The 24,952-nt window shown below is 44.1% G+C and overlaps 1 protein-coding gene across 2 annotated transcripts in view; it reads left to right on the forward strand.

Moving 5' to 3' along the window:
- PORCN (porcupine O-acyltransferase) overlaps positions 1-16,714 on the forward strand; it is a 52,830-nt gene extending 36,116 nt beyond the window's left edge. The window contains exons 11-16 of one of the 2 annotated variants that reach the window (XM_085850774.1): positions 425-501; positions 4,453-4,516; positions 6,372-6,454; positions 8,719-8,820; positions 9,309-9,419; positions 14,383-16,714. In XM_085850774.1, the coding sequence (XP_085706900.1) occupies positions 425-501; positions 4,453-4,516; positions 6,372-6,454; positions 8,719-8,820; positions 9,309-9,371 (389 nt within the window). In that variant the 3' untranslated portion in view covers positions 9,372-9,419; positions 14,383-16,714. The remainder of the gene's footprint in view (positions 1-424; positions 502-4,452; positions 4,517-6,371; positions 6,455-8,718; positions 8,821-9,308; positions 9,420-14,382) is intronic. The other variant, XM_085850773.1, reaches the window with a different exon arrangement.
- Positions 16,715-24,952: the final 8,238 nt, after the last annotated feature.

Below are 24,952 nucleotides of genomic sequence, written 5' to 3' on the forward strand. Positions count from 1 at the left end.
CAAGTGTTGTCATTCTCATCGTTGTTGGAATCTTTATCTCTTGCTATACACGTGTATGCTTGCTCGTTCCCTCTCCAGCAAACAGTTCACTTTGCATTATAAAAAGAGAGTGTCATGATGCTAATGTTATAACACTGGATAGAGGGAGAGGACATAATTTAGAGTTGGAAGTATTTTTGCAGGTCATGGAGAAAAATAAATGGAGGTGACATGGCAGGTAGAATTTAGAAATTTATTTAACAATAAAAACTTATTGTGATTCGGCTGAGAAATTATTTTAACAATATAAGCTTATTGTGATTAGGCTTTTACTGTGATCAAATTGACGTGTCTGCTTGCTAACAAACACTAAGTATTCAAACTAATCAGTTTCTTTAATAACATCTAAGTGTTGATGTTTTGGCTCTGCTCTTTTGTTTTGTAGATGTCTTCAAGAATGCTTTGCAGTTGGGAAAACTTCCAGCAATTCTTCTGACATATGGTGCCAGTGCATTGCTTCATGTGAGTTACATGTATAACACCATTCTAAAATCAAAGCTCCATGTCATTACCCTTCAATCATAGTACCCCACATCTTGTATCAGTGGCTGCCTTTGGCTGTGGCTTTGAGCATATTGGAATGTGATATATATGTATGTGATATATATATATATATATATATATATATATATATATATATATATATATATATATATATATATATATATATATATATATATATATATCAGGTCAGGTATGGGAGCATGTGCCAGAACAGCACGTCGCTGCGTCCACTTTCCGCCGGTACTCCAGGGGCCTCCGTCTGGCCATCCCCCAGGCAGATGCCAGGCCCATCCCCATCTCCTTGAGATGATGGTCAACCTGTTGCAACCATGAGGCACGTGGTCGACCCACTGGCCTCCTCCACTCATGAGACTCCCTCGCTGAGAGAATCTGGTGAGCAGGATCAGAGTCAGGAAAACGAGCCACATGTCCATATAGCCGCAACTGACGCTCACGGACTATGCAGGTAACAAATCTCATCCGAGTCTCTCTCAGCAACCGCTCGTTGGACACAAAATCCGACCAGCGATAGCCAAGGATTCTCCGAAGAGACCTGGTACCAAAGGAATTAAGTCTCCGTCTCAGATCCTTGGTCAGAGTCCAAGTCTCGCACCCATAGAGCAAGACTGGAAGTACCAAGGACCTGAAGACTCGGACTTTCGTCCTCCCGCACAGGTACCGGCAGCGCCACACCCCATGATCCAGTGAATCCATGACTCCCCAGGCCCGACCCAGACGTCTATTGACCTCTGACTCGCAGCCAGCAGAGACATGAATATCACTGCCAAGGTAAGTGAATCTCTCCACGACCTCAACATCCTCACCACAAACAGACACAGACAGGACAGCAGCATCCAAGATGTCACCGAAAGCCTGGATCTTAGTTTTGACCCAAGAAACCCGTAATCCCAACGGCTCCGACTCCTCATTCAGCACCTCGAGGGCCCCCAAGAGGATGTCTAAAGTCTCCGCAAAGATGACTGCATCATCTGCAAAGTCAAGGTCCGAGATCTTGACATTCCCAAATGACGCACCGCAACATGATCTCTCCGACATCCTCCCTAGAATCCAGTCCATACAAGTGCTGAAAAGTGTGGGGGCAAGTACACATCCCTGACGAACTCCAGTAACAACTGGAAATAAGTCAGAGATGGTACCACCACACTTCACAGCACTCTCAGTACCAGAGTAGAGTTCAGACATCAGATCGATCAGTTTTGGTGGCACCCCACGAAGACCAAGAATCCTCCAGAGGACGTCCCGATTCACTGAATCGAACGCTTTACAGAGATCAACATAGGCTGCAAGCAGCCCCTGCCGAAACTCTCGTCTGCGTTCGGTGAGGACACGAAGTGCAAGGATACGGTCAATCGTTGACCTCTTTGGTGTAAAGCCTGACTGCTCTGGACGCTGGTGCTCAAGCAGATGGTGGCGAACCCTATCGAGAATTATCCGAGCAAAGACCTTGCCCGGCACTGAGAGCAGCGTCACCCCTCGGTAGTTGTTGCAGTCTTGGCGATCACCCTTCCCTTTCCAGAGAGGGACAACAAGGCCCCTCTTCCAGTCAGTTGGGATGATGCCTGTGTTCCAGGCAGAGCACAAAACTGCATGCAACGACACGAGTGCAGCTTTTCCACCAGCCTTGAGAAGTTCAGCATGGATGCCACAGATCCCTGGAGCTTTTCCCCGTTTCAACTGGTTCACCACAGCCCGTGTTTCCACAAGCGTAGGTGGACCACAGTTGATTCGAGGGTCAGCAACAGGGATTGTAACACCCTTGACGTCCAACTCGACAGTTGGGGGATCAGCCTGGTACAACCGCTCAAAGTAACCGGCCCAGCGGGCCTTCACTTCAGACTCCTCTGTCAAGAGCCTACCACTCTCTGCTCGAACTGTAGTGCTCCGAGGGATGGGCTTGGATGAACGTAATGCGCGAATTCCCCTGTAAGCGGGACGAGAATCACCTGTCCACAGGTGATGCTCTACCCCCTCACAGATTCCTCGCACATAGGCCTCCTTGTCCACCCTCAGTGCACGTACAGTTTTACGCCTCAGCTCCCTGAACAGCTCAGCTCTGCCATTCAGCCTGGCCCTGCGACTCTGGTCAATGGTATCCAGTGTCCCTTGAGAGACAAAATTCTTCTTTGCCCTGCGGTGAGCTCCAAGGCATCCACCGGCAACATCAAGGACGGTGGTCTTGAAGGCGCTCCACAACTCTTCAGGACCCCCCAAAGCACCCAGACCCCCCAAGTGTCCACTCAGCCTGTTCGCAAACTCCTCAGCTACTCTCTCATCCCTGAGCTTGGCAACATCCAGCCTCGGCTGGGATGGTACCATTCTCCAGGATTTAAGGTGCAGCTTTAGAGTTGCTACAACAAGCCTGTGGTCAGTATTGAGGAACTGAGCACTCCAGTAGACCCTGCAGTTCTGGATCATCCTCCAACGACCGTCAATGAGGACATGGTCATTCTCCTTTGCCACACCGCCAGCATTGGAATACCAAGTCCAGCGATGAGCTTGTGGGCGCTGAAACCATGAACCAGCCACCCTAAGTCCATGACTTCTTGCAAAGTCAAGGAACTTAGTGCTATTCTGGTTCATAGTTCCTGACCCATGGGGACCAACACACACCTCATAACCGTCCCTATCAGTTCCAGTCGATGCATTGAAATCCCCCAAGACTAGAAGTGTATCTCGTCTGGGGCACTGATCAACCACAGACTCGAGAGTGGCGTAGAATGTGTCCTTCACGGTGAGATCACTCGCCTCAGTCGGAGCATAAACAGAGACCAGGGAAATGACACCTAAGGAGTGACGAATCCTTAATCTCATAATACGCTCGTTGACCGGTGTTACCTCAATTATCATTGGGGTCAGCTTATTGGACACAGCTACAGGAACTCCTTGGGTATGGTAACCATCAGAGCGACCAGACCAATAGTAGGTGTAACCACCCACCATTATCTCGCCGCAATCCGGTCTCCGAACCTCAGAGAGAGCTGCAATCCCGATGTCCAAACGCTTGAGCTCAGATGATAACAGAGACAGGTGATCATCCTCTCTTAGGGATAGGACATTCCAGGCACCCACCCGAAGGGACCGCCTCAGGTTAACCCAAGGAGACCGCCGTCTGGTGGACGACACCTCAGCACCACTCCGACACACTCTCCCGCAATCTGACCCATGGATGTTACCCCGTGGTTTCCCTCCTATCAACGATTGGGGGTCCCGAAGGCTTTGCCCCAATCCCGTCATCCGGTGAGCTGCCCTGCGAAGGGAAGCTGCACAGGAGGTACTCCCACGGAGTGGGTTTTCAGATTTTTTTGCGTTTTTGCGTTTTGCGGAATGAAGGGTTTTACGGTGGCTGGAGTGCAAATCCTGCCACCAACCTCCTAATAAGAAGTGACCTCAACTGCAGGAGGACGTCCGCAGACACAGTTGGGCACTAGATATGGATGGCCGTTGGCTCACAAGGAGCTCCTCCGCCCTTTGACAGGTTTTCTTTTTAATCCTGCTGGGTGTCCATATCCAAACACCCTCCTCACCAGAAAACCTGGTGGGGGAGACGGTTTAGTCGCCGACAACCCGACCATGGAACAGGTTAGTAGAGGTTTACATGGTACCTGTAGCAGGTCACAGATCGAACCTGACCTGACATCAGACCTGACCTGATATATATATATATATATATATATATATATATATATATATATATATATATATATATATATATATATATATATATATATATATATATATATATATATATATATATATGACTTGCTGTTCCAAGGTATGCATGATGACTGTAGCCACAGTGACGTATTCTAAAATATTAATTCCTTTCAACTGTCATGTTGAAACACCCAAAATATTAAAGAGAACGTTTCTGCTTCTGCTTCTTGGTAGGGTTTGAGCTTCCATTTGGGCGCAGTGCTGCTTTCCCTTGGACTTGTGACATACACAGAGCATGGTGAGGTATATTTACAATAATGGCGTTATACTCTAGACTGTTTTCTAGCATCTTAAAGAGTAAGTTCATGATCAATTTGTTAAAAAGTTACTATGCAGAGAAACAGTTCAACATTCTTCATCCAAAAGATAAAAGCATGGTAATTTCTCCTTGTCATTGAAAGTATAAAGTTGTACATCAAGGTTTCTGTGCCACATTTCCATTGTGAGAGAATAAGTAATTTCTTAAGTAACCGTGACTGCTGGAATAATGTTGTTCTCAGGACTGCATTGAAGTGAACGAATTGTCGGCTCCTTATTCTCTGTCATTTAACACTCTTTCATCAGTTGTGATTTACAATGCTTTACAATTAGCCTGAGTAAGAAAAGAATGTGATTTAAAGTTGTAATCAATATGTGAAGGGGTCAGAAATCCTGTTTCAGGCATGTGACCACTCTTGTATAAATGTAGTTGTAAGAGTTATGGAACTGGATATTACATCGAGAAGCAGTCCAAATGTGTGCCTGCAAGCTGCCATGGAGATTTCACAACTAGATGGCTGAGAAATCCGTTACCATTGATAGTAGCTAACCGATAGAAGTTGATTTAAGGTGGTGTTTTCTTCACTGCCTAACATGTATGTTAACGGTAAGAGTAATATTAATGTACACCAGGACTCGGTTTGATGCTTTTGTGCCTTGCTGTGTTCAACAGTTTGCAGCATTCCCTATTAAGTCTAGATGTAGCTACTCTTGTGATGTATCAACAGAATAGTTGAGGATAATTCCACCATAACGGACGTAACATTCAGACAGAACTTATTGGCATTCTCAAAATATTTCATGAAGAACAAGGTTATCGTACCAAATGTATTAGTTTATTTTGTGCAGTGAACACAAAGGTGCCAGGAAATGGTAATTATATGAGATAAAGAATTTTTGCCTGAGTGCTGCGGTATGATGAATCTTCGTGACGGACGTAACCATCAGAATACCCGCTTTAGCATGATGATCGTTTTGCTCACAAATTTCTGTGAAGTGTTCTACAACAGAAGACTAAATCTGGTATAGCAGCTTGGTATAGGTACGTCATTGTATTCCCTGTATTTATTTGAGGAATTAATGATACCGAGTAGGCAGTACCATGGCAAATGTAATTTAACGGACGTACCAACTGAGCGTAACAGACGTAACATCTCTGGACGTTTATTAATAAACGTCGGGAGATGCCACCACAATGTATACAGACACTGCTTGATGAAGCTAATATTGCAAAAATTCAATTATTTCAATTCATGATCTGTCATATGGTATATAAGGTTTAATGAAAAATGTACTTTCAAAAAATAGCCACCAGGTAACTTTTCCCATGTCAAGCTTGGGTGTCAAGCTGTCAAGCTCTAAGCTGTCAAGCTTGGGTTTGAATCCCGACCCTGCTATAAACTGCCATCCCGGTGTTTCACAAGCTTGACGATTCATAAATGCGTGCCGTCCCTCCGATGGAGGTTGAACTTGGCATCATGTCTGCCACCATTAATTGGTGGACATTCAAGATCGCATGGTGTCCTCCGCAAAGAGTAGGCGAGCTGTTTCCGGCATCATGAACAAATCACAAATTCCTTCCCTGACTTCCTGAGTCGGAGTGATGACCCGTCCAGGATTGTGACGTAGCAACTGCTGTGGCAGCACCAAGGCCCTGCATCAGGCATAGTACATGATGATGACTATTTTATCTGGGTAAGGGTCTGAACGAGTTGCCAATTCTTGTACACATGTGTTTTAGTGATTTTATTCTTGTTTTGAATTGATGTCTGAACCAGTGTGTTTTTGTAATATGTATATCATTTAAAGCTTTAGTCATTGTGTTGTCTTGCCAGTGCTGAGGAAGAAACTTGCCACAGTGTTGAATGCTTGCGTCCTGTCCCGAAAATGTACAGAGTGCCAGCACCAGCACAAGTCGGTAAGTGTAACGATCTTTAAGCGGTGCAAACCGCTTCAATGTCTGGAAGGGCCTTCCTTCCATCGTCCCTTAAAAAAAAATAAAAAAAGGAAGAGGAGCTTTCTAACCCAGCATGTTTTGTTCGTTTCTAGTTTGATGATGATTCATTTTTCTTGTGTTTAGTGTTTTTTTTTGTGTTGTTTAGTTTGCATCAGGACAGCAAGGTGACCCCACCTGTTGGGGAAGTAACCGTCAGTCCCCCACGGGACTACTTTTTAAGCGTGTGCAGCCACTTCACTGTGTCGATCCCTTGCGATTTGCGACTGCACACTGGTGCAGTTTTTTTTTATTAAAAAATTTTTAGTGAAGGAATGAGGAAATATTATATGCAGGAATTGCATTTCTCTCCAATATGTACAACAACCCACTACTCTAGGAGACGACCAACCAACAAACAACACACTCTAAACCAGTATGGTGCCACCTGGCTGGGACTAGGGACTAGGTCTCCTCAACTGCTGGAGAGAATGAGTTGGAAACCCGTGGCTGTACTCGGGGTGTGGGTTTTAGACTTTTTTTAAAATTAAACTTAGTCTCCAGGCATTCTGGATGGGAAGGGGGGGGGGGTCCCAAATCTCTTTTTCTGTAAGTGTTATCGGGTAGTTCCACCTGGCCGTCATGAAAACCACCATCAACATCACAGAAGTGGGAGAGTTAACCTGTCCATCATGAATAATTATTTGCTCGTAGTGATGATGATGATGATAATAATAATATGATGCACTGTTTTTGAGTTTTAAAACAATGTGATAACTTTGTTGAGGCATGTTGATGAGATTTTGAAAGTTGATATTTCCGGTAATATTTTGACCTTGTGAGTGATTCAAATCTCCAGTCAGCATTTTCATCACTACTGTGTTCCAATGACATTGAAGAAAATCTTTTCTTGTTTCACTATTAAAACATGTCCTTTGTCCTAACTTAATACAAAAACATGATTTCATTGTTGGTTTATGTGAAGCACAAAACTCCCAATTTGAATCGACATGAATTGTACTTTAGTTTCTCTAAACAATTGTTTTTGAATTGATACAAAACATTTTTGCAAGAAGGTTTTCTTATTTGGTTTGTTTGTTTGTTTATTTGTTTGTTTGTTTGTTGGGTAGTCGATCTATCTACCCTTATTATCAGTATCTCCGTCGATATGTTTGTCTGTCTGTCTGTATGTATGTCTGTTCGGTCCAGTGCTCCGTTGATACAATGAAATCTCAAAAATTTGTTTTTTCGAAAATCAAAAATCGAGCCACGAGCAACTGTGGGCAGTACATTCAGCCTTATTGTCAAAAATTTCCAGCCGGATCCTATGAAAACTGTCGGAGAAGATAGACTTTGAATGAACCCTTGTCGAAAACAATAAAAAAACGAAGTTCGTTATATCTCAGAGACTATGAGTCAGATATACATGAAACTGGTATGGTAGGTTCATGGTATGTCCTCGTTATGTGTGAGAAAGAACCTTTGCTGTGGACACTTTTGTTGTCTAGTAACGGCTGAAAAACGACTAAATTCGACTTGATCGACTACCCATGTCCGCCTACCGGCTTGTTTGTTTGTTTATTTGTTTGTTTGCTCTTTCCCCATTTTAGTATTTCATGCTTTTTTTCCTGGATTCTTTTGTTGGCATAAGCTCGGTCAATCTCTGTATTATTAACAACCTATTCAGAACATATAAACATTCAAGTGACAGTAAATCCTCGTTTATCACAAGGGTTCCATTCCCAAACCCATTGTGATGTGTGAAATTGCGATGCAAGAAACATTTTCCCATAATAACCCGTTCCTGGTCAGGAATTTTGGGTGTCGGTTCTTCAGAATCTGGGCAAGGTTTTAAACTGCCACACGTTATCCTTGACGTCCGTTTTGAGGCCACCAAAGGTCGCGAAAAAGTGTATATTGGGATGTGGGGTCAGGCAGTGCTTCCGCAGGCAAACGTTAACCACCACGAGGCCAACAACTCCCAAAACCACTGCCCGGAAAAAGGCATCCACCATCAGGCCAATTACTCCAGAGCTTTTCAATATCCAACACTTCCCAAAACCACTGCGTTGAAAAGCTCACCCGGCTGGGCAGCCCCAGGTATCACTCCACCCCCAGGGCAGCCCCAGGTATCACTCTGCCCCCAGGGCAGCGCCGGGTAGCCCTAGTTGGAAAAGGTGATATGAACTAATTTGCTTCAATGTTTAAGTTTTTGTTGCTATTCAAACTTTTCATACTCTTTCAAACAGGCAGTTTGGGTTGTGCTGATCAATTTGTCCTTCACATTCCTGGCCATTTTCCATCTTGCTTACCTGGGTGCCCTCTTCGATGGAGATGGAGATGAGGAGGAGGTAAATGATACCAAAGAAAGTTTTTTTTCACAAAATATGCAGTTACCAGTACTCTTTGGTTGGAAAAGGTGACTTCTCATTTATCAAAATGAAATATCATGGAACTTGCTCGTACAGTTCCGAGGAAGCTCTCGATTCTCGCTGTTCGGCCCTATTCGGATACGGAATTTAATGTAAGGTTTCTTTGTTCAAGGAAGTAACGTGATGTTTGATTTGCATTTCATTTAAAATAATTCCTTGTATATAATATGCAATCCTACCACATTGCCGTGTCACTTTGTTGCTTCGCTACGATCCATATCATGTGCAAAAGTGGAGTTTTCTAAATGTAACACCGCTGCACTATTCCAGTGCACATTGTTTGTGCAAGCATTGATCTACCATGTACACTTGCAGACAGTTCACAGTATTGTCAAGTACGTGGGACGCTGAGTAGAAAATCTAAAACGTGGATCACCGAGTGTTCTTCTTTTTTTTCTTCTTTGCAGGTGCGAGGCTCATGGAAGAGCAGCAAGGTACGATTGACAGTGGAACAAACATTAAGGAAATGAACAGGAGAACAGTGAGATGATGGAGGGAGGAAACACTGAAACTAGCAAGTAAGATGGTTAAGTTTGGAAAGGCGATTGATCATGGGTCAGAATTGGGGATGGAGATGGTGGTGTGCACTGCTTGATTGGAGACCTGGAGGGAAGAGTGAGGCAGAACAGCCTCTGGAAGGTGGAAGGTGGCTCTATAGACAGGAGAAGTGAGATGTAAAAGGGCTGACGTGTCGTGTCAGCTTGGAATTTGGAAGTTGTTGATTTGCTTGAACAGCTGGCTTTGCAGTCTAGCTTTGTTAGATGATTTGGCCCAGGAAAGGCCTTCACTGATTGTGAGGCCAAGAAGTTGGAGAGACTGATCCTCTTCCAGTGAATCTAGGAAGTCGAGGTGGATTTGTTTGAAGATACTTCTGGTGGGATATAATGAGACCGAGATTTTCCATGATTTAAGTACATGTTCTATTTATCAGACAACAATCTAATCATTTTAAGAACAGCAGAGGGGAAGAGAGGGAGAGAGAGGTTTCCTTCTGTATCCGTCTTGTCCACCCCATGCAACCTCTCTTGCTCCCCATTCCTCCCCACACCCATTATTTGTCCAATTCTCCTTATATTTTGTCCTTCAACTTTGTTGTTGGTGTCCCCTCATCCCCTCTTTCTCTAGTGTTCGTTTTTGTCCTGTGGTGTCCTGATCCATTCAGTGTTCTAGCTCCTTCATGAGCCTCAACTCTGTATACAAGAAGCCGTGAGTTGGCAACCATTGTGCAGGATTCATGGGCCGAATGGTCTCTTTCTGTGTTGACGTTCCTTGTTAGGGAAGTCATCTGTGATAATACTGTATTGCAAACCGTGCTGTCTGTACGTGCATTTGTCCGTCTCCCTTTTGCGGTGTCTGCTTCTCGTGCTACGTTTGCAAAGCTCAACATTCACTTTTAGAACTAGAGAGGGTGGGTTTGTTTGATGATACTTCTGGTGGGATATAACCAGATTGACATTTTCCAGGATTGAAGTACCAGTTCTATTTATCAGAGTGTGTGTGTGTGTGTGTGTGTGTGTGTGTGTGTGTGTGTGTGTGTGTGTGTGTGTGTGTGTGTGTGTGTGTGTGTGTGTGTGTGTGTGTGTGTGTGTGTGTGTGTGTGTGTGTGTGTGTGTGTGTGTGTGTGTGTGTGTGTGTGTGTGTGTGTCAGTCACAGAGAGAGGCAGCTGTTGTCTGCTTCGTAAAGGGATTGGGGTTCAGTACTGTACAACACAATGTGGTCATCTGTAAAAAGGAAGAAAGGGTTTTCCAGATTATCTGAGAGGTCATTTATGTAGATTAGGAACAGTGCTGGGCCGAACACACTGCTTTGGGGAACTCCAGCCTCCACTGCAAGGAGGAGAGGGTGCCATTGATGGAAACACATGGATTGCGTGAGTGGAGGAAATCAGAAATCCAGGACTGAAGGCAGCCTTCTATGTCACAGTCAGATAGCTTAACAAGGAAAGCAGGATGCCAGACTGTTGATTGCCTGAGATATGTCCAAGGAAACTGTTCTAACCTTTTATTTCAGATTGAAGACCTCCAGCGATCACTGAGAGAGAAGCAGAAGCATCTCTAGAGTTGAGTAATTGGGATGGAATCCAAACTGTTGTTCTGAGATCAGATTGTTTGAAAACACGAAAGACTCAACATTGGAAGCAATGATGGATTCCATGACTTTGCTTGTAAATGTAAGCAAGATCACTGGCCTGTAGTTGGTAGAGTCTGTTTGTGCACCTTTCTTGGGGGACAAGTGTTGCTTTCTGATTTCCATACAGAGGGCAGGTAGCTAAAGGAGGAGGATAGACTGAATAGGGCAGATAGAGGGGAAGCAAGAACGTTAGAGCAGGATTTCATAACATGGGAATTGATGCCGGACAGAACTTTCTCTACATTCTCGGGTGAAAAGGACACAGAGTCCAGTAGACGGTGAGTATGTTGGTGGTAAGATTTGAACAGAGCGAGATGGTTTGGGTTCTGGCTCCCCAAGTCCATTGGATAATGAGCTATGATCTTGTACAGAAAAAAAACGTGGGCCGAAGGGCATCTGCGTGTGAGTCGGTCACTCCTGGGCTTCCTGGACAATTTGATGTCCAGACATATGATCCAGCACACTTGTACACATCGACCTCTTTGTTCCTGCTTTATTCAAACACTCAAAAATACCACCCATCGCTTCACTGACGAGAATACTAAGATATATATATATATATATATATATATATATATATATATATATATATATATATATATATATATATATATATATATATATATATATATATATATATATATATATATATATATATATATATATATATATATATATATATATATATATATATATATATATATATATATATATATATATATATATATATATATATATATATGGAAGGAGAATGAGGAGGGGAACGGAAGACAGATGTGCAGTGGAGCATTGATTATGATTCATACTGTTTCATCAAAATGATTCTGCATCGAATAACAGTGAAGACGGAAACAAAATAATGTCTGAAATACATTTTTGACAGGACATACTATAAATACAACTCGGAGACAAACACAGCTCAGACATGTCCGGGGACAAACTCCCATCCAGATATAAACACCGCCCGGACATAATCACCACCTGGACACACAAAGACACTCACAGACAAAGACACACACAGAGAGACACATCCAGAGACAGGCCGAGGTGTGTGTGTGTGTGTGTGTGTGTGTGTGTGTGTGTGTGTGTGTGTGTGTGTGTGTGTGTGTGTGTGTGTGTGTGTGTGTGTGTGTGTGTGTGTGTGTTTTAGACAGACAGAGAAAATGTTACAATGTTACACTTTATGAAACACACACACACACACACACACACACACACACACACACACACACACACACACACACACACACACACACACGATATAATTGGCAATTCTTCATGAATCAGCAGATTGGAGTCGGTGTGATTGCAGAGAACAGTACGTACTGTATACACCCCAAATCCTTGAGTATCTTTCACCCTTGTTTTGGGGGAATTTCAATAAACAAATTATAAAAACAACGTTACATTCACGACTGACCAGGGAGATGTGCAGAAACATTAATCTTTTGTTTATAAACAGATGCCAATCGTCATGTGACGGGTGGAAAAAAATTTGGTTGTGTAATTTAGAAAACATGTTGACACGTCAAACGGCTCGGGAATCAGGTGTTAACAAATATATTTTGTTTGGAAACTCACAAAGAGAAACCAAATAACCTTTGTAAAGCAAATCCGAAAATCAATTACTAGTTAGGGAATTTTAGCAGATTGTATTGACCATCTGTGAAAAAATTGCTTACCAAAAAATTTCTTCACTAACGTATTCATCTGGGTGTCTACTAACACCTATCAATTAGTGCAAACCCAAATCCTTGTGGAAAATTGTGGGGAGCCAATCAAATTCGGGTGCTCAGAGGGCCTGCGCGAAAAAAATCGGAAAAATTAACTTTTGCCAATATTGACTTGTGGGATGTCATAGTTGTCACATGTCACAATTTTTTCACAGATGGTCAATACAATTTGCTAAAATTCCGTAACTATACTTTAGAAACAGTCACAAGGACAAAGGAAAATGTGATCGCTCATACCTGCTGTTGTTAAAAGTTAAAACCTCGACCACCCAACAACATCATAAGATACAGCTTGAAACTTTGCCACCACGGCACCTGTAACCAAGCATGCAGACACACACACACACACACACACACACACACACACACACACACACACACACACACACACACACACACACACGGAGAGTTCCTTTACAGATCCCAATCTACCCAAATGTACCTCTACCAACTGCTGACTGTATATGCTGATCCGGACACGAACTGTACCACGATCAACTGCAGGGCACTCGGCAAGTAGCTTAAGCACTCAAGAAAGCACTCCAATGAAATGGTTGACAAGGAACGGCTGGCTTGGCAAGCGATAGCAAGCTGATTGGTAATGGCACATACCCGCAAAGAACTTAACATCGCCGATTTCTTAACATGTTCAGATTTCACTCCAGATTTCGGGTTATTTAGTCCACGTGATCCGATCCTCCAAGCTCAAATAATGTTTTGATGAAAAACTTTAATTAGTCCGTGAGAGTAGATCGTGGAAAATTGCATCATATAATGCATGAAATCACTCCAATCTCCTAATTTTGAAAACTTATATAACTTACCAAAGCGATGTACACAGCGATTCGTAGCTATGGTGAACAGGCATTCGATAATATGAGTGAGGAAAGTGATTAAAAAAAAACCAAAAACATTTAGTCGTTAATAAACCGTTGCAGCCTGTTCCAACTCAAGACATTGTTGAGCAGGCCGAACAAAATGGTGAATTAAGATCCCAGCGAGGTAACTGAGGATGCGTCTTAAGACCCATGGAGGGAGAGCAAGGTGGCTGCAGATGCACCTGATGAAGGTTATAATTAAATAAGGCCGTTAATTATCTTCCAAAGGGGTGTTTTAATTAACCCAAACACCCAATTTACACTCTTGCACTTCCTGTGAATTCCTTTAATCGACATGCAAAGTTTCAGGCTGCTTGGTTTCATGGTTTTGGAGTTATAGAGGTGACACACTGACACACAGACACAATGATACACACACACACACACACACACACACACACACACATACACACACTGACACAATGACATTTATTAGTACAGATGACCCACAGTTTATGGGGTCTCTCCTCTTCCCTCCCTAATTGTCTGGTTATGGTATGAAGTTTTCATTGTTTACGCTCGGTTCCCAAATGTAATCTTTTTGGGGTAGCTTTGTCTAAATTGTATTATTGAATAACTTTTCCATTGTTTTAAACATTCGCAATGACAAAGTAATAGTGTATTTATCTCATCATTTGTTTCACCCACAGTGAAGTATTCTTTTGAAATGTGTTCATGTGAATGAATTATTATTATTATTTTTTTTTTGTGTGTGTGTACTTCGTGCTTGTCATGCCAGGGTTACGGCATGCGCCACACTATAGACAAGTGGACCGAGCTGGGCTGGGCTGGACATTGGCTCACCCTCACCTGTTGGCTTATTCATAAAGTCATCTGATTACCGGGTGAACATATTACCATATCTTTGTAATCCAAATGTGCAAACTACATCATGACGGGATAACTTGTTTCCTATTTTCCATCATGATCTCAATTTTTATTTACAATAAACAATGCGTTTTTAAGAAGTTGTCCAGATATCATTGGAATTGGATCCTTGTTTATGACAGTTAGGAATGTATAACGTTGGAGGTGGGAATAGGTTTTTGGCATGTTATCTTTTTCTATTCCTCAGGATAAGGCGTATCAACTAAAACCGTTTCTTCTTGGCCTTGTCGATCGTGTATCCAAATTATTCATAATGTTGTGTCGCTCGGTCTTCTGATTTTCCTCGTTTATATTTTCATTGCTTTCACTTTAAGTCGGTTCCGTGAGCGTTGGGAATGCTTCCCCCCAAACAGTCCTCTCGTTAATATGAGAAATGTTTATTCAACTTCTAAGAAACAAGATGTTAAATTAGTTTTTAAAATGTTCCCTTTTGTGTTTGCCTGTTTGACATTTCAATGATTGATCATGATGCTGAGACCCTCCAGTTTATAAACCAACTTTACTTTTTCTTTTCACATTTACTGTTATTATTATCATGTAAAATTACACTGATGCCTTTACTAACAATTATATTACATATACATCAAGTGCAGCATACCTTCTTCCATGAGCCTGAGATAGTGCATGAGGAATTATAACCACTTTGTCACAAACTTTTGATGATGACATGTCAAAATGGTACAATAATTATGAATACCCCTTGTCCCTGTATGTTCGGTCCCTTCCCCTCTGTCCTTTTTGTGCCCGGTACTAGTACTGTCGTAGTTACATCGTCATTCTAAAATATATAAATATATACGGTGTAGAAAACTTCTCCTCTTGGAAAATGAAACTTGGACGTCTCCTCCTTGATCAGCCACATTAGCCATCCGTTCTCTGTAATGATAATAACCGCGAGAGCATTTTCTTCAAGTGTACTATATGTAGGACATTGGGCACAAAAGGGTTTATATAAGTTTTAAACTTTTTTCTATTTAAACTCCCTTATAACTCGTAAACTATAAAAGTATGCTTGGTATTGGCATAATGGTTAGAGTGGTGGGCTTGGGATCCGAGGATCCTGAGTTCAAATCCCTCTCGGCTGTTGAATTAATACCAGGTGGAATTGACTCTGCCTGTCATCTTTCCGAGGTCGGCAAAATGAGTGCCAGCTTGCTGGTATCCTGTGTCGGAGTGGCGACCCGTCCAGGATTGTGTCCAATAGCCAAGGACACTGCTTGGGCAGCACCAACGCTCTGCACAGGGTATGGTCCCGATGGATGGATGGATGGACTGTAAAAGTGGAAATTTTCTCACTATGTTAATTGTCACGCATTCCACGCTACAACGGAGAAATTTGAATTAAGCAACTCTTGATTATATTTGCCTTTTTGAGAGAAATTACAGCACCATATTTTGTAAAGAATGCACATGCCGTACTGTACACATACACTTGCCAGTCACACCATAGTGAGTAGCGAGCAACGCGCCTGGCCAGCACGAGTAGCATAGCTCTACGCGGTTCACAACTACAGTGTTGTACTTCAGCGTATGAAATTCAACATAAAATATACTTCGTTATTTGAAGCCTATTTCAAAAGCAGACAAACTTCAATGGTTCCCAAAACCTGCGAGCTTGGTTAAAGCAGGCGTTGATGCACCATCTGTCTGTTGATGAACCGACGAGCAAGTATCGAAAGCTCGTCCGGGTGAACGTCCCGTACGAGATTGTGGAGACGGCGATGCCGAGGCCGCAGATTGGAATGAATAATATTTCCAATGGTCCAGGAGACTGAATTTACTAATTCCTGCATTCAATCAACTTGTGATTTGATGTGCTTTATTGTACTTTCCCGCTGTATTTTGCAATCTGTATTTGCATTGGTTCTGTACATTGCTACTGCTAACAGCGCACACACGTGTGTGTTTCTGGATGCCGTCATCCCTGAAAGATATGATCTGCTTGTGTTTTGCCTCGCCCTCGTGTTCGTACGTGGTCCATGCTTGCGAAAGAGCGTGCGTGGCCACAGTGCCGCCAGAAACAAATGCGTCATGCATGCAAGATCGCAAGTCTCGATCTGCTCACGCTATTAACGGTGTTACCTGTATTGATGCAGCGCCTTGCTTGCGCACCACGTCTTGTTTACACCAGGTTTGTAGTTTGTTAACCTTAGTTTATAATAAAGTATGTTTTGATTCCTGTTTCTCTTCTGTTGTTGTTCCACCAAGTTATTTTCTCCCAATGTAAACGTTCTCTGGGGTTTTACATGGTTAACACCTTTCACATTGTCACGTGTCTTGCTCCCGCACGGTGAAATTGAAAATGCACGAACACGTTTTCATGTCACTCAGCACGAAAATTTAATGACGTGGAGATTTCCACTTTTACAGTAGTCATCACTCTCTTCCTTTGCTCAATTCAGACCCCCCCCCCCCACCCTCCACCTCCTCTCTCATTTGTCCAGTTGTGCATACATTCATTTGTTGATCCCATACTCAGCCATTAAGACATGAAAACCCGATGTTGGCTTGTCACAACTACAGTAAAATCACAGTTGTGAATTGTTAGGAACCCGCTCAATAAGGGAATATCAATTGCAGCAAAATTCAGTCGTATTGTGGACCGGTGAGGAAGACACGATGCTATGCTGGGATCGCAGAAGTTGTGCGCTGAAGGCATCAGAAGAAAGAAATTTGGATTCTGAGCTTAAGGATCCCCCCAAACCAAATAAATAATTTTTTTTAACTTGCACCCATGTCCAAAGGAAGTGGTACAGTGAAGCGGTTTCACCACTTAAAAAGTATCCCCGTGGGGGTCTGACGGTTTATTCCCCAACAGGTGGGGTGACCTTGCAGTCCTGATGCAAATGAAATGATAACACAAAAAATAGGGGCAATACCCCTGGGTGCCCACCGGGTAGCAGCTGCGTGCAACCTCTCCCCCCCCCCTTTGGACTTTCCCTGTTTCGGTTTCATTATTACACAAACTGGGATCCGAGACAAACTGATATTTTCACCCTAATTTTTATTCTGAAATTATGGGGAAAACAGCTCATGTTTCCATTTTGCCAGCATATACAGTACCACCATGCCTTGAGGGTCCACCACATACATTATTGTCGGCAGTGGTTTGTGTGTGCACACTGTGTCGGGTTGCAGTGAGTAAGCTGCAAGCACTGCAGGGTGGATGGGTCCACTAATGTGCTTGACGAGGGGTGTTGCCAATGGTACGAGCATATCCTGCACCAGGATTTCGATCCAGATACCACCGACCCTGTTCCAGGACATGCGCGTGACATTGTCTACACACCCTCATTGAGCGTGTTTGTGGTCCCGTCCAGCCGATTGTGCTGAGCGCCGACAAACTGTCAATGCTGTCTCCGTAGGGATCAATCGTATCGATTTTATCATCATATCACTAACTTTGCTTCAAGACAAAATGAGTGAGTGTCATGGAAGATCCAAAAAAAAGAGGAACATTACCGACTTCTTTTCGTCTGTCAGTGCGACAGGCCATAGTAGAACTTCAGATAAGGCACAACAGGGTCGGCGTGCAGGGCTGTTTTCATGTGGTATATATGGAGACTAATTTCCATCGATCAAAGTCCTACTCCATATTGGAGGCCACCCTCCCTGTAGGCTCCTGAGAGGCTGAACGCTCATTTTCTTGCTTGCGGTGCCTGAACACCGATCTAAGAGATTCCATGGGAGAAAGTTGGATGGCATCTCTGGCCCTCATGAACATACACCATGACTTCCCCATATCCCCACATGATGCGTGTGACATTTTCATTCGGAAACCCAAGTGCCGTCTCTTCCAAAATAGCATAATTTACGAGTATTAAAATAATTCACATCCGCCATCCTATCTGATCTCTTTTGTGGGAAGGATCCCCTGCCCTAAGCTTCGCAACCTTGGTGCATGGCGGTGCCCGGCTTTGCTCAGCACACAGTGGGCCAACGCAAACATTTCCCACTACGGCTGTGCACTGGCCTTTTAGGTTAAAGATTGGTGGGCAAGTTCGCCACTTTGGCCTATTAGTCATCGTGAATTTATTAAACTGTTGAGCCAGGGCAGAACACAACGAACTGCAGAAAACTTCCAAAAACACAGGAAATGCTGTTATCCGACGATCATTTTTTCAAATTTTCCTGGGGGAGGACCCCCAAACCCCACCTCCCCCCTCCCCCTATTCAGTACCATGGCTTGGAGCACCTCCCCCCCCCCCCCACATCTTGAAATTCCTGTATCCACCCCTGCAAGACATGCTGGACTACAGAGAAACTGAGAGCCATTCTACTGTGTAATCCCAGATTCCATCTTGAAATAGAGATCCACAAGGGGCACTGCATGTGGACCATTGCACAAAAGGGTCATTGTGTCCATGGTTTTGCAAAAGCTTGCATATCACAGACAGTTTGACTTTTGGAATATTTTATTACAAAAAAAACCACACACACGCCAAAACATTATGACCACCTGCCTAATATGCTGTTGGTCCTCTGTGTGCTGCCAAAACAACGCCGACTCGTCGAGGCAGGGACTCCACAAGACCCCTGAAGGTGTCCTGTGGTATCTGGCACCAAAACATTAGCAGCAGATCCTTCAAGTCCTGTAAGTTGCGAGGTGGAACCGCCATGGATCGGACTTATCGGTCCAGCACATCCCACAGATGCTCAATCAGATTGAGAACTGGGAAATTTGGAGGCCAGGGCACCACCGTGAACACTTCATCATGTTCCTCAAACCATTCCCGAACAATGTGTGCAGTGTGGCAGGGCGCATTATCCTGCTGAAAGAGGCCACTGCCATCAGGGAATACCATTGCCATGAAGGGGTGTACCTGGTCTGCAACGATGTTTAGGTCGGTGACACGTGTCAAATTGATGTCCACATGAATGGCCGGACCCAGGGTATCCCAGCAGAACATTGCTGAGAGCATCACACTCCCTCCACCAGCTTGTCATATTCCCACAATGCATCCATCCCTTCCCCAGGTAAACGGCGCACACGTACACGGCCATCCAGGTGATCTAAAAGAAAACGGGACTCATCGGACCAGGCGACCTTCTTCCACTGCTCCAAGGTCCAGTTCCGATGCTCGCGTGCCCATTGTAGGTGCTTTCGACGGTGGACAGGGGTCATCATGGGCACTCTGACCGGTCTGCAGATACGCAGCCGGGTGCGATGCACTGTGGATTGTGACACATTCTTCCCGTGACCACCATTAAAAATTTTCCGTGACTTGTGCCACAGTAGACCTGTCGGTTCGGACCAGACGGGATAGCCTTTGTTGCCCTCGCACATCGATGAGCTTTGGGTGCCCAACACCCTGTCGCCGGTTTGTGGTTTGTCCCTCCTCGGACCACTGTCGGTAGGTACTCACCACTGCTGACCGGGAGTACCCCACAAGCTTTACCGTTTCAGAGATGCTCTGACCCAGTCGTCTGGCCATAACAATTTGGTCCTTGTCAAAGTCGCTCAGGTCTTTACTCCTGCCCATTTCTCCTGCATCCAACACATCAACTTCAAGAACTGACTGTTCACTTGCTGCCTAATATATCCCACCCCTTGACAGGTGCCACTGTAACAAGATAATCAATGTTATTCACTTCACCTGGCAGTGGTCAGAGTGTTTTGGCTCATCAGTGTGTATACATACAGTACATACACATACATACAGTACATACACACATACATACAAGTCGGTAAAAAAACATGATTAAAGACGAATATAAGGAAAAAACAGACAATGAATCCTCAAAGGGTACAAAGAAAAGTAACCGAAAATCCTAAGCACAAAAAGAGGAAAAAAACAAACAATTGATACAATTCGTACAAGAAAGAAAGTGTCGTGAGTAAATGATGTCTCCATTTCAGGTATATCAATCACCAAATGATTCTCACAAACTCCTCCGGAGCACCGTGTGTTGATAAACTCATCAGGCCTTTTATCATCACTTTGGGAAAAACAACATTCAAGTTTTAACCTTCAGTTGATTCCAGAGCGGTGAAAAACATCACATTGCATTAACCAACACACTTTCCATTGAACATGTTGCTCATTTAGCTGTGGCTATCAAAAACCAAAAGGGCGTATGCTCCTGTTCCTTTCTAACAAATCCAAAAATAAATGATTACAGAGAGAAGGTAACATTCATGTTCCCTGATATTGTTACGAATCTGGCAGCCATGAGCACACAACAGCCAGGCCCTATAGATCAGTTATATCGGTAAGTATGTGTTTCTCGGTAGGGTCCCAGGTGATTAATTGTACGTGTGCTGTGAATTATTTTATAGTTAGGATTTTTACACCACCAACAACTACAGCTACTACTACTACATCCACTTCAACAACGCCACCTTCCCGCACTCGACCGGTCGCCATTACGCACGTGTTTTTGGCTGAGGACGTGGGCAGAGCCTTCATCGCCTCGGATCGAAGCTCCGCTCCGAGGAGGGGCAGAGAGCGTTTCCTCCAGCCAATCGGGAGGCCGCCACGAGTCGTCTGACAACCTACGGTCCAATCAGGAGGCGAGTGGTGGGGAGAAGAAGCCACTCCCTCCTCAGTAAAGCAGAGAGGACGGTAGTTCAGAGAATCGTGGCGATTGCGGCAAACGGTCGGAGATTGGCTTGGTCTGGACCAGTTTTCAGTAGACCGTGTGATCGTGGCGATTGCGGAGGGTTCTGCAGACGGTCGTGGTTGAAGCGGTCTGCGGTCCTTTGGAGGGCAGGTCTGGTAGATGAGCAGCCAGGATCCTAAGCTGTGGACTTCGGGTTGTGGGTTCCAGTCCCACCGTGGTGGTTTGGAGTCTGTGTGACCACACGAGGTGGGAAGGTACCTCGGCCCAGCTCTACCGAATAAAGACACACCGGGTCCAGTTCTTTTAGGTGCGTCTGTGTCCGTGGGCCCCATCTGTTAAGTAGAGCTGTTTAAATGCTTTCTTTTCATAATACCTTTCTTTATTTGTGATAACTCTGCTCTGTGTTCCTCTCCCTGATTATTATTATAAATAAATACCCCTTTTGTTAAATGTTCCAGCTTGTTTCTGTGTTTCTTTCATTGGCTTAGCATGGTGCGTGTTGAGAAATAGCGAAGCAGTAAATTGTTCATTTGGACCGACAGGCCTCGGTAACCATCCGCTCGGGTTACACACGGTTCGAGCACGGTAACCACTCGTTCCGCTCGAGGCCTGTTGAGGGTGTGAATTCCCTGGTAAGCTTTGCCGCGTGGGTACTTAGGTATATTGAAGTTTGGCAATTAACCCCACCCCACGCGGTCGAATTATTGGCGATTCATGGTCCTGTAAGGGGCCCGTGCCTTTCGGACTTATCCGAGGGTCACGACCTAAATTCCGGGTGTTCGGTGGAGCCAACTCCACTGCTCCCCCTATCGGTCGTGCTCGCCACCGATACCTGGCCCAGCAACAATATATCATTCAACCACTGAAATAAGGAAACTAACTTTGTACAGTTAATAAAAGCATGAAACAACTCTTGGCTCCAGACACAGAACGGGCAACACGTGCATGTGGGGAAAAAAATGATCAATTTCTTCGAGGGAATGATCCATGGTGGAGGTGTGTACCAACCGCCACTGGAGATCACCTGTCCTTTTGCTTACATACTTCCCATACATCGACTCCCAAAAGGGTTCGGAGGGGAGTCCGCCGGCATAATTCCTTTACACCGGGTCTCTCCATTAAATGGTGAGTTCTCGAACATTAACTTGATGCTTGACCTCTGTACATCTTCGCTGCTAATATTCTCAAAAGGATTTACTCCTACATTAACGGGGGGGGGGGGGGTAAGTCTTTGGAAATAAACTGTACAATCAATCTGGGAAAACACGAATCATTTGATAACCCAACAGCCTCTTGGTTCCACCATAGTCCAAGGACCATATACCTGTCAGGTCTGCTAAATCTTACACCAATTTCCACCCCAAACTTTAATCATGGTGGAGGTGCCACACCTTTAATAATACCGGCTGCTATAAAATGTTGACAAAAGTCATGGCATTTTGGAATGCAAGTAAAGAGAGTTATAAAATAGGGGTTCATGAGCGACCATGTTTGTAGCACAAGTGTCCTGCTGCCGACTAACCGAAAGGCTCTGGTTAAAAAAGGTTGGGAGGAGAGATGTGTCAACATGTTCGAGTTTCATAAAGAACAGTTTGCTTCCCACAAAGTGTTCCTTGGCAGTCACTTTTATTTTATTATTATTTATTGTACACAGTCGAGGCAAAATGGAAGAGTTAGGACACTCAACTGATGGAGAGAGGGGGAGACACAAACAGCAGAGTTGAACTACAAAATAAAACGAGATTTGGACAAATGGGTGTGGAGAGTAATGGGGGGGGGGGGTTAGGGAGGGAGGGAACAGGAAAGGACACGGGTGGACAAAATGGATATAGAGGGAAAAACTGGAAATTTGGTAAGAGGGCTTGGGTTTGACAGGAATGGGGGTTAATAAGGGTAAAATAGATCATGGCTTTGGATTGGGGATGATCTGAGATGTCAGTGAACAGCTGTCTCGAAACCTTGGAGGGAAGAATGAGATTGAAGAGAATGTGTTAGTTCGGCAAGTGCGGGTTGTAAAAAAAGAGAACAAATGAGTGGAGGTGAGTAGTGATCCTGAATTTTGGGAGTTTCACCAGAAGGGGGTTGATAGTGGACCTCGTTAACCCTGGAAAATCCTGTGGGAGGGGGATAAAGCACGGAAAGAGCAGATGGTGCAAGACCAGAAAGGAAGCGGTAGAAGACAGAGAGACCACTGATCTGTCTGTGATGGGAAAGTGACCGGCCCATAGACTCAGATTCAACACGGGAGATTCCAATGATATCGAAGGCCTTGGTTTCCACAGTATCAAGCTGTGCAAGATGTGAGACAGGGGAGCCGGCCCAGGGGGGGAGAGCATATTCCATCAAGCTGTGGATGAAGGCCTTATAGGTTGATAGGAATTCAGGTGTGCCAAGGAAGGACTTTGTACGACAGAGGATGCCCAGTTGGTAGCTGGCTTTGGAGGCCAATGTTGAAATGTAGATCATGGCTGATAATAGAGACCGAGGAATTTGAATGTCCGACCGTCCTCAAGAGGATTGTTCAGAAAGTATATGGGTGGGGGCTGGGGGGGGAGGTTTGTCAGATAGTCCTTTCGGAGTGAGTGAGAGAGGGGGGGGGGAGAAAGAGAGAGAGAGAGATGGCTAGATAGATAGATGTGATAAAAAGGATTCCGTTGAGAGCCACACGTTGGCTACGAGAGTAGAGGAAATCAGTAAGCCGTGCATGGATTTGGCCTTAGATGCCATAGGCAGAGAGATTGAAGAGCAATGCGGAATGCCAGACTATTGAAAGCACGATTGGCTAACTATGTGAAAAGTTCAACAGACTCCTGAATCCAATTTGTCGGCAAACACGATGACAGCAAGCCAGAAAAGGTATCCCGAACCCACCTTGTAAAGGATTTCCAAAGACTGGTGTGAATAGATGTCATAAAGAAAACCGAAGAAGCAACGAATACAGCCTAATCAACTGCAAAGAAGACAAAATAAAATGAAATATGAACAGGTACATACCAACACCTGGGAGAACAACAAAAGAGCAGGAAGGTATAAAACAGAAGAGTGGGACAGATTGGGCATAGACAGAATTTCAATACCGTGACACAGTTCCAGAAAACTCATGGAAACATGAACCAAAAACGATCATTGAAAACAAGTAACACCAACGTTCGACCTGATGATGCCATCCAGGGTGAACATCGAAAACAACTCATCGTGAGCGGATATAGTACTGAGGTTTAAACAAGAAAAAAAGGAATTGTGGATTGAGGTTTCTGTACCCAGCGATTTTGGCAGAAACAATGTAGGAATCAAGGAAATAACCAAATACCAAGATTCCAAAAAGTGAGAAGATGTTGGAACCTGAAGAAAACCGAAATTGTACCAATGATGCTTGCAGCAATGGTAATGATGAAGGAAGAACCTTACAGAGACCTTGTCGACCATCCTGGTGTTTCAGGATGTTTCATAAGAAAAGAAAATGCAACCCAAAGTTGTTTTTATTCTTTTTGATTTTTCCATTGAAACAACATGGAACTGATACATAAGAATCTTTGGAACATGTAGAATAAAGTAACACACAATGACAACCTGGTGTTGGCTTAGTGGTTAGGGTGGTGGCTTGGGATCCGAGGGTCCTGAGTTTGAGCCCCGTTTCCGATAAATTAACACCAGGTGGGGTTGACTCAACCTGTCATCCTCCTGAGGTCGGTGAAATGAGTACACACGAAGGGGTATTGACGGATTGATTAAATCTGGTATTGGTGTGGTACAGGCATGATGGGCTGAATGGCCTCCTGCGCAAAAATTTCCTTGTAATATCTTGTAAAAAAAATAACAAGAACAAGTCTGAAGACCTCAATGGTTCACGAGCGGTA

The sequence above is a fragment of the Eptatretus burgeri genome, chromosome 13, assembly GCF_056783735.1.
Source record: "Eptatretus burgeri isolate ZD-2024b chromosome 13, Ebu_testis_v1, whole genome shotgun sequence".
NCBI lineage: Eukaryota > Metazoa > Chordata > Myxini > Myxiniformes > Myxinidae > Eptatretus > Eptatretus burgeri.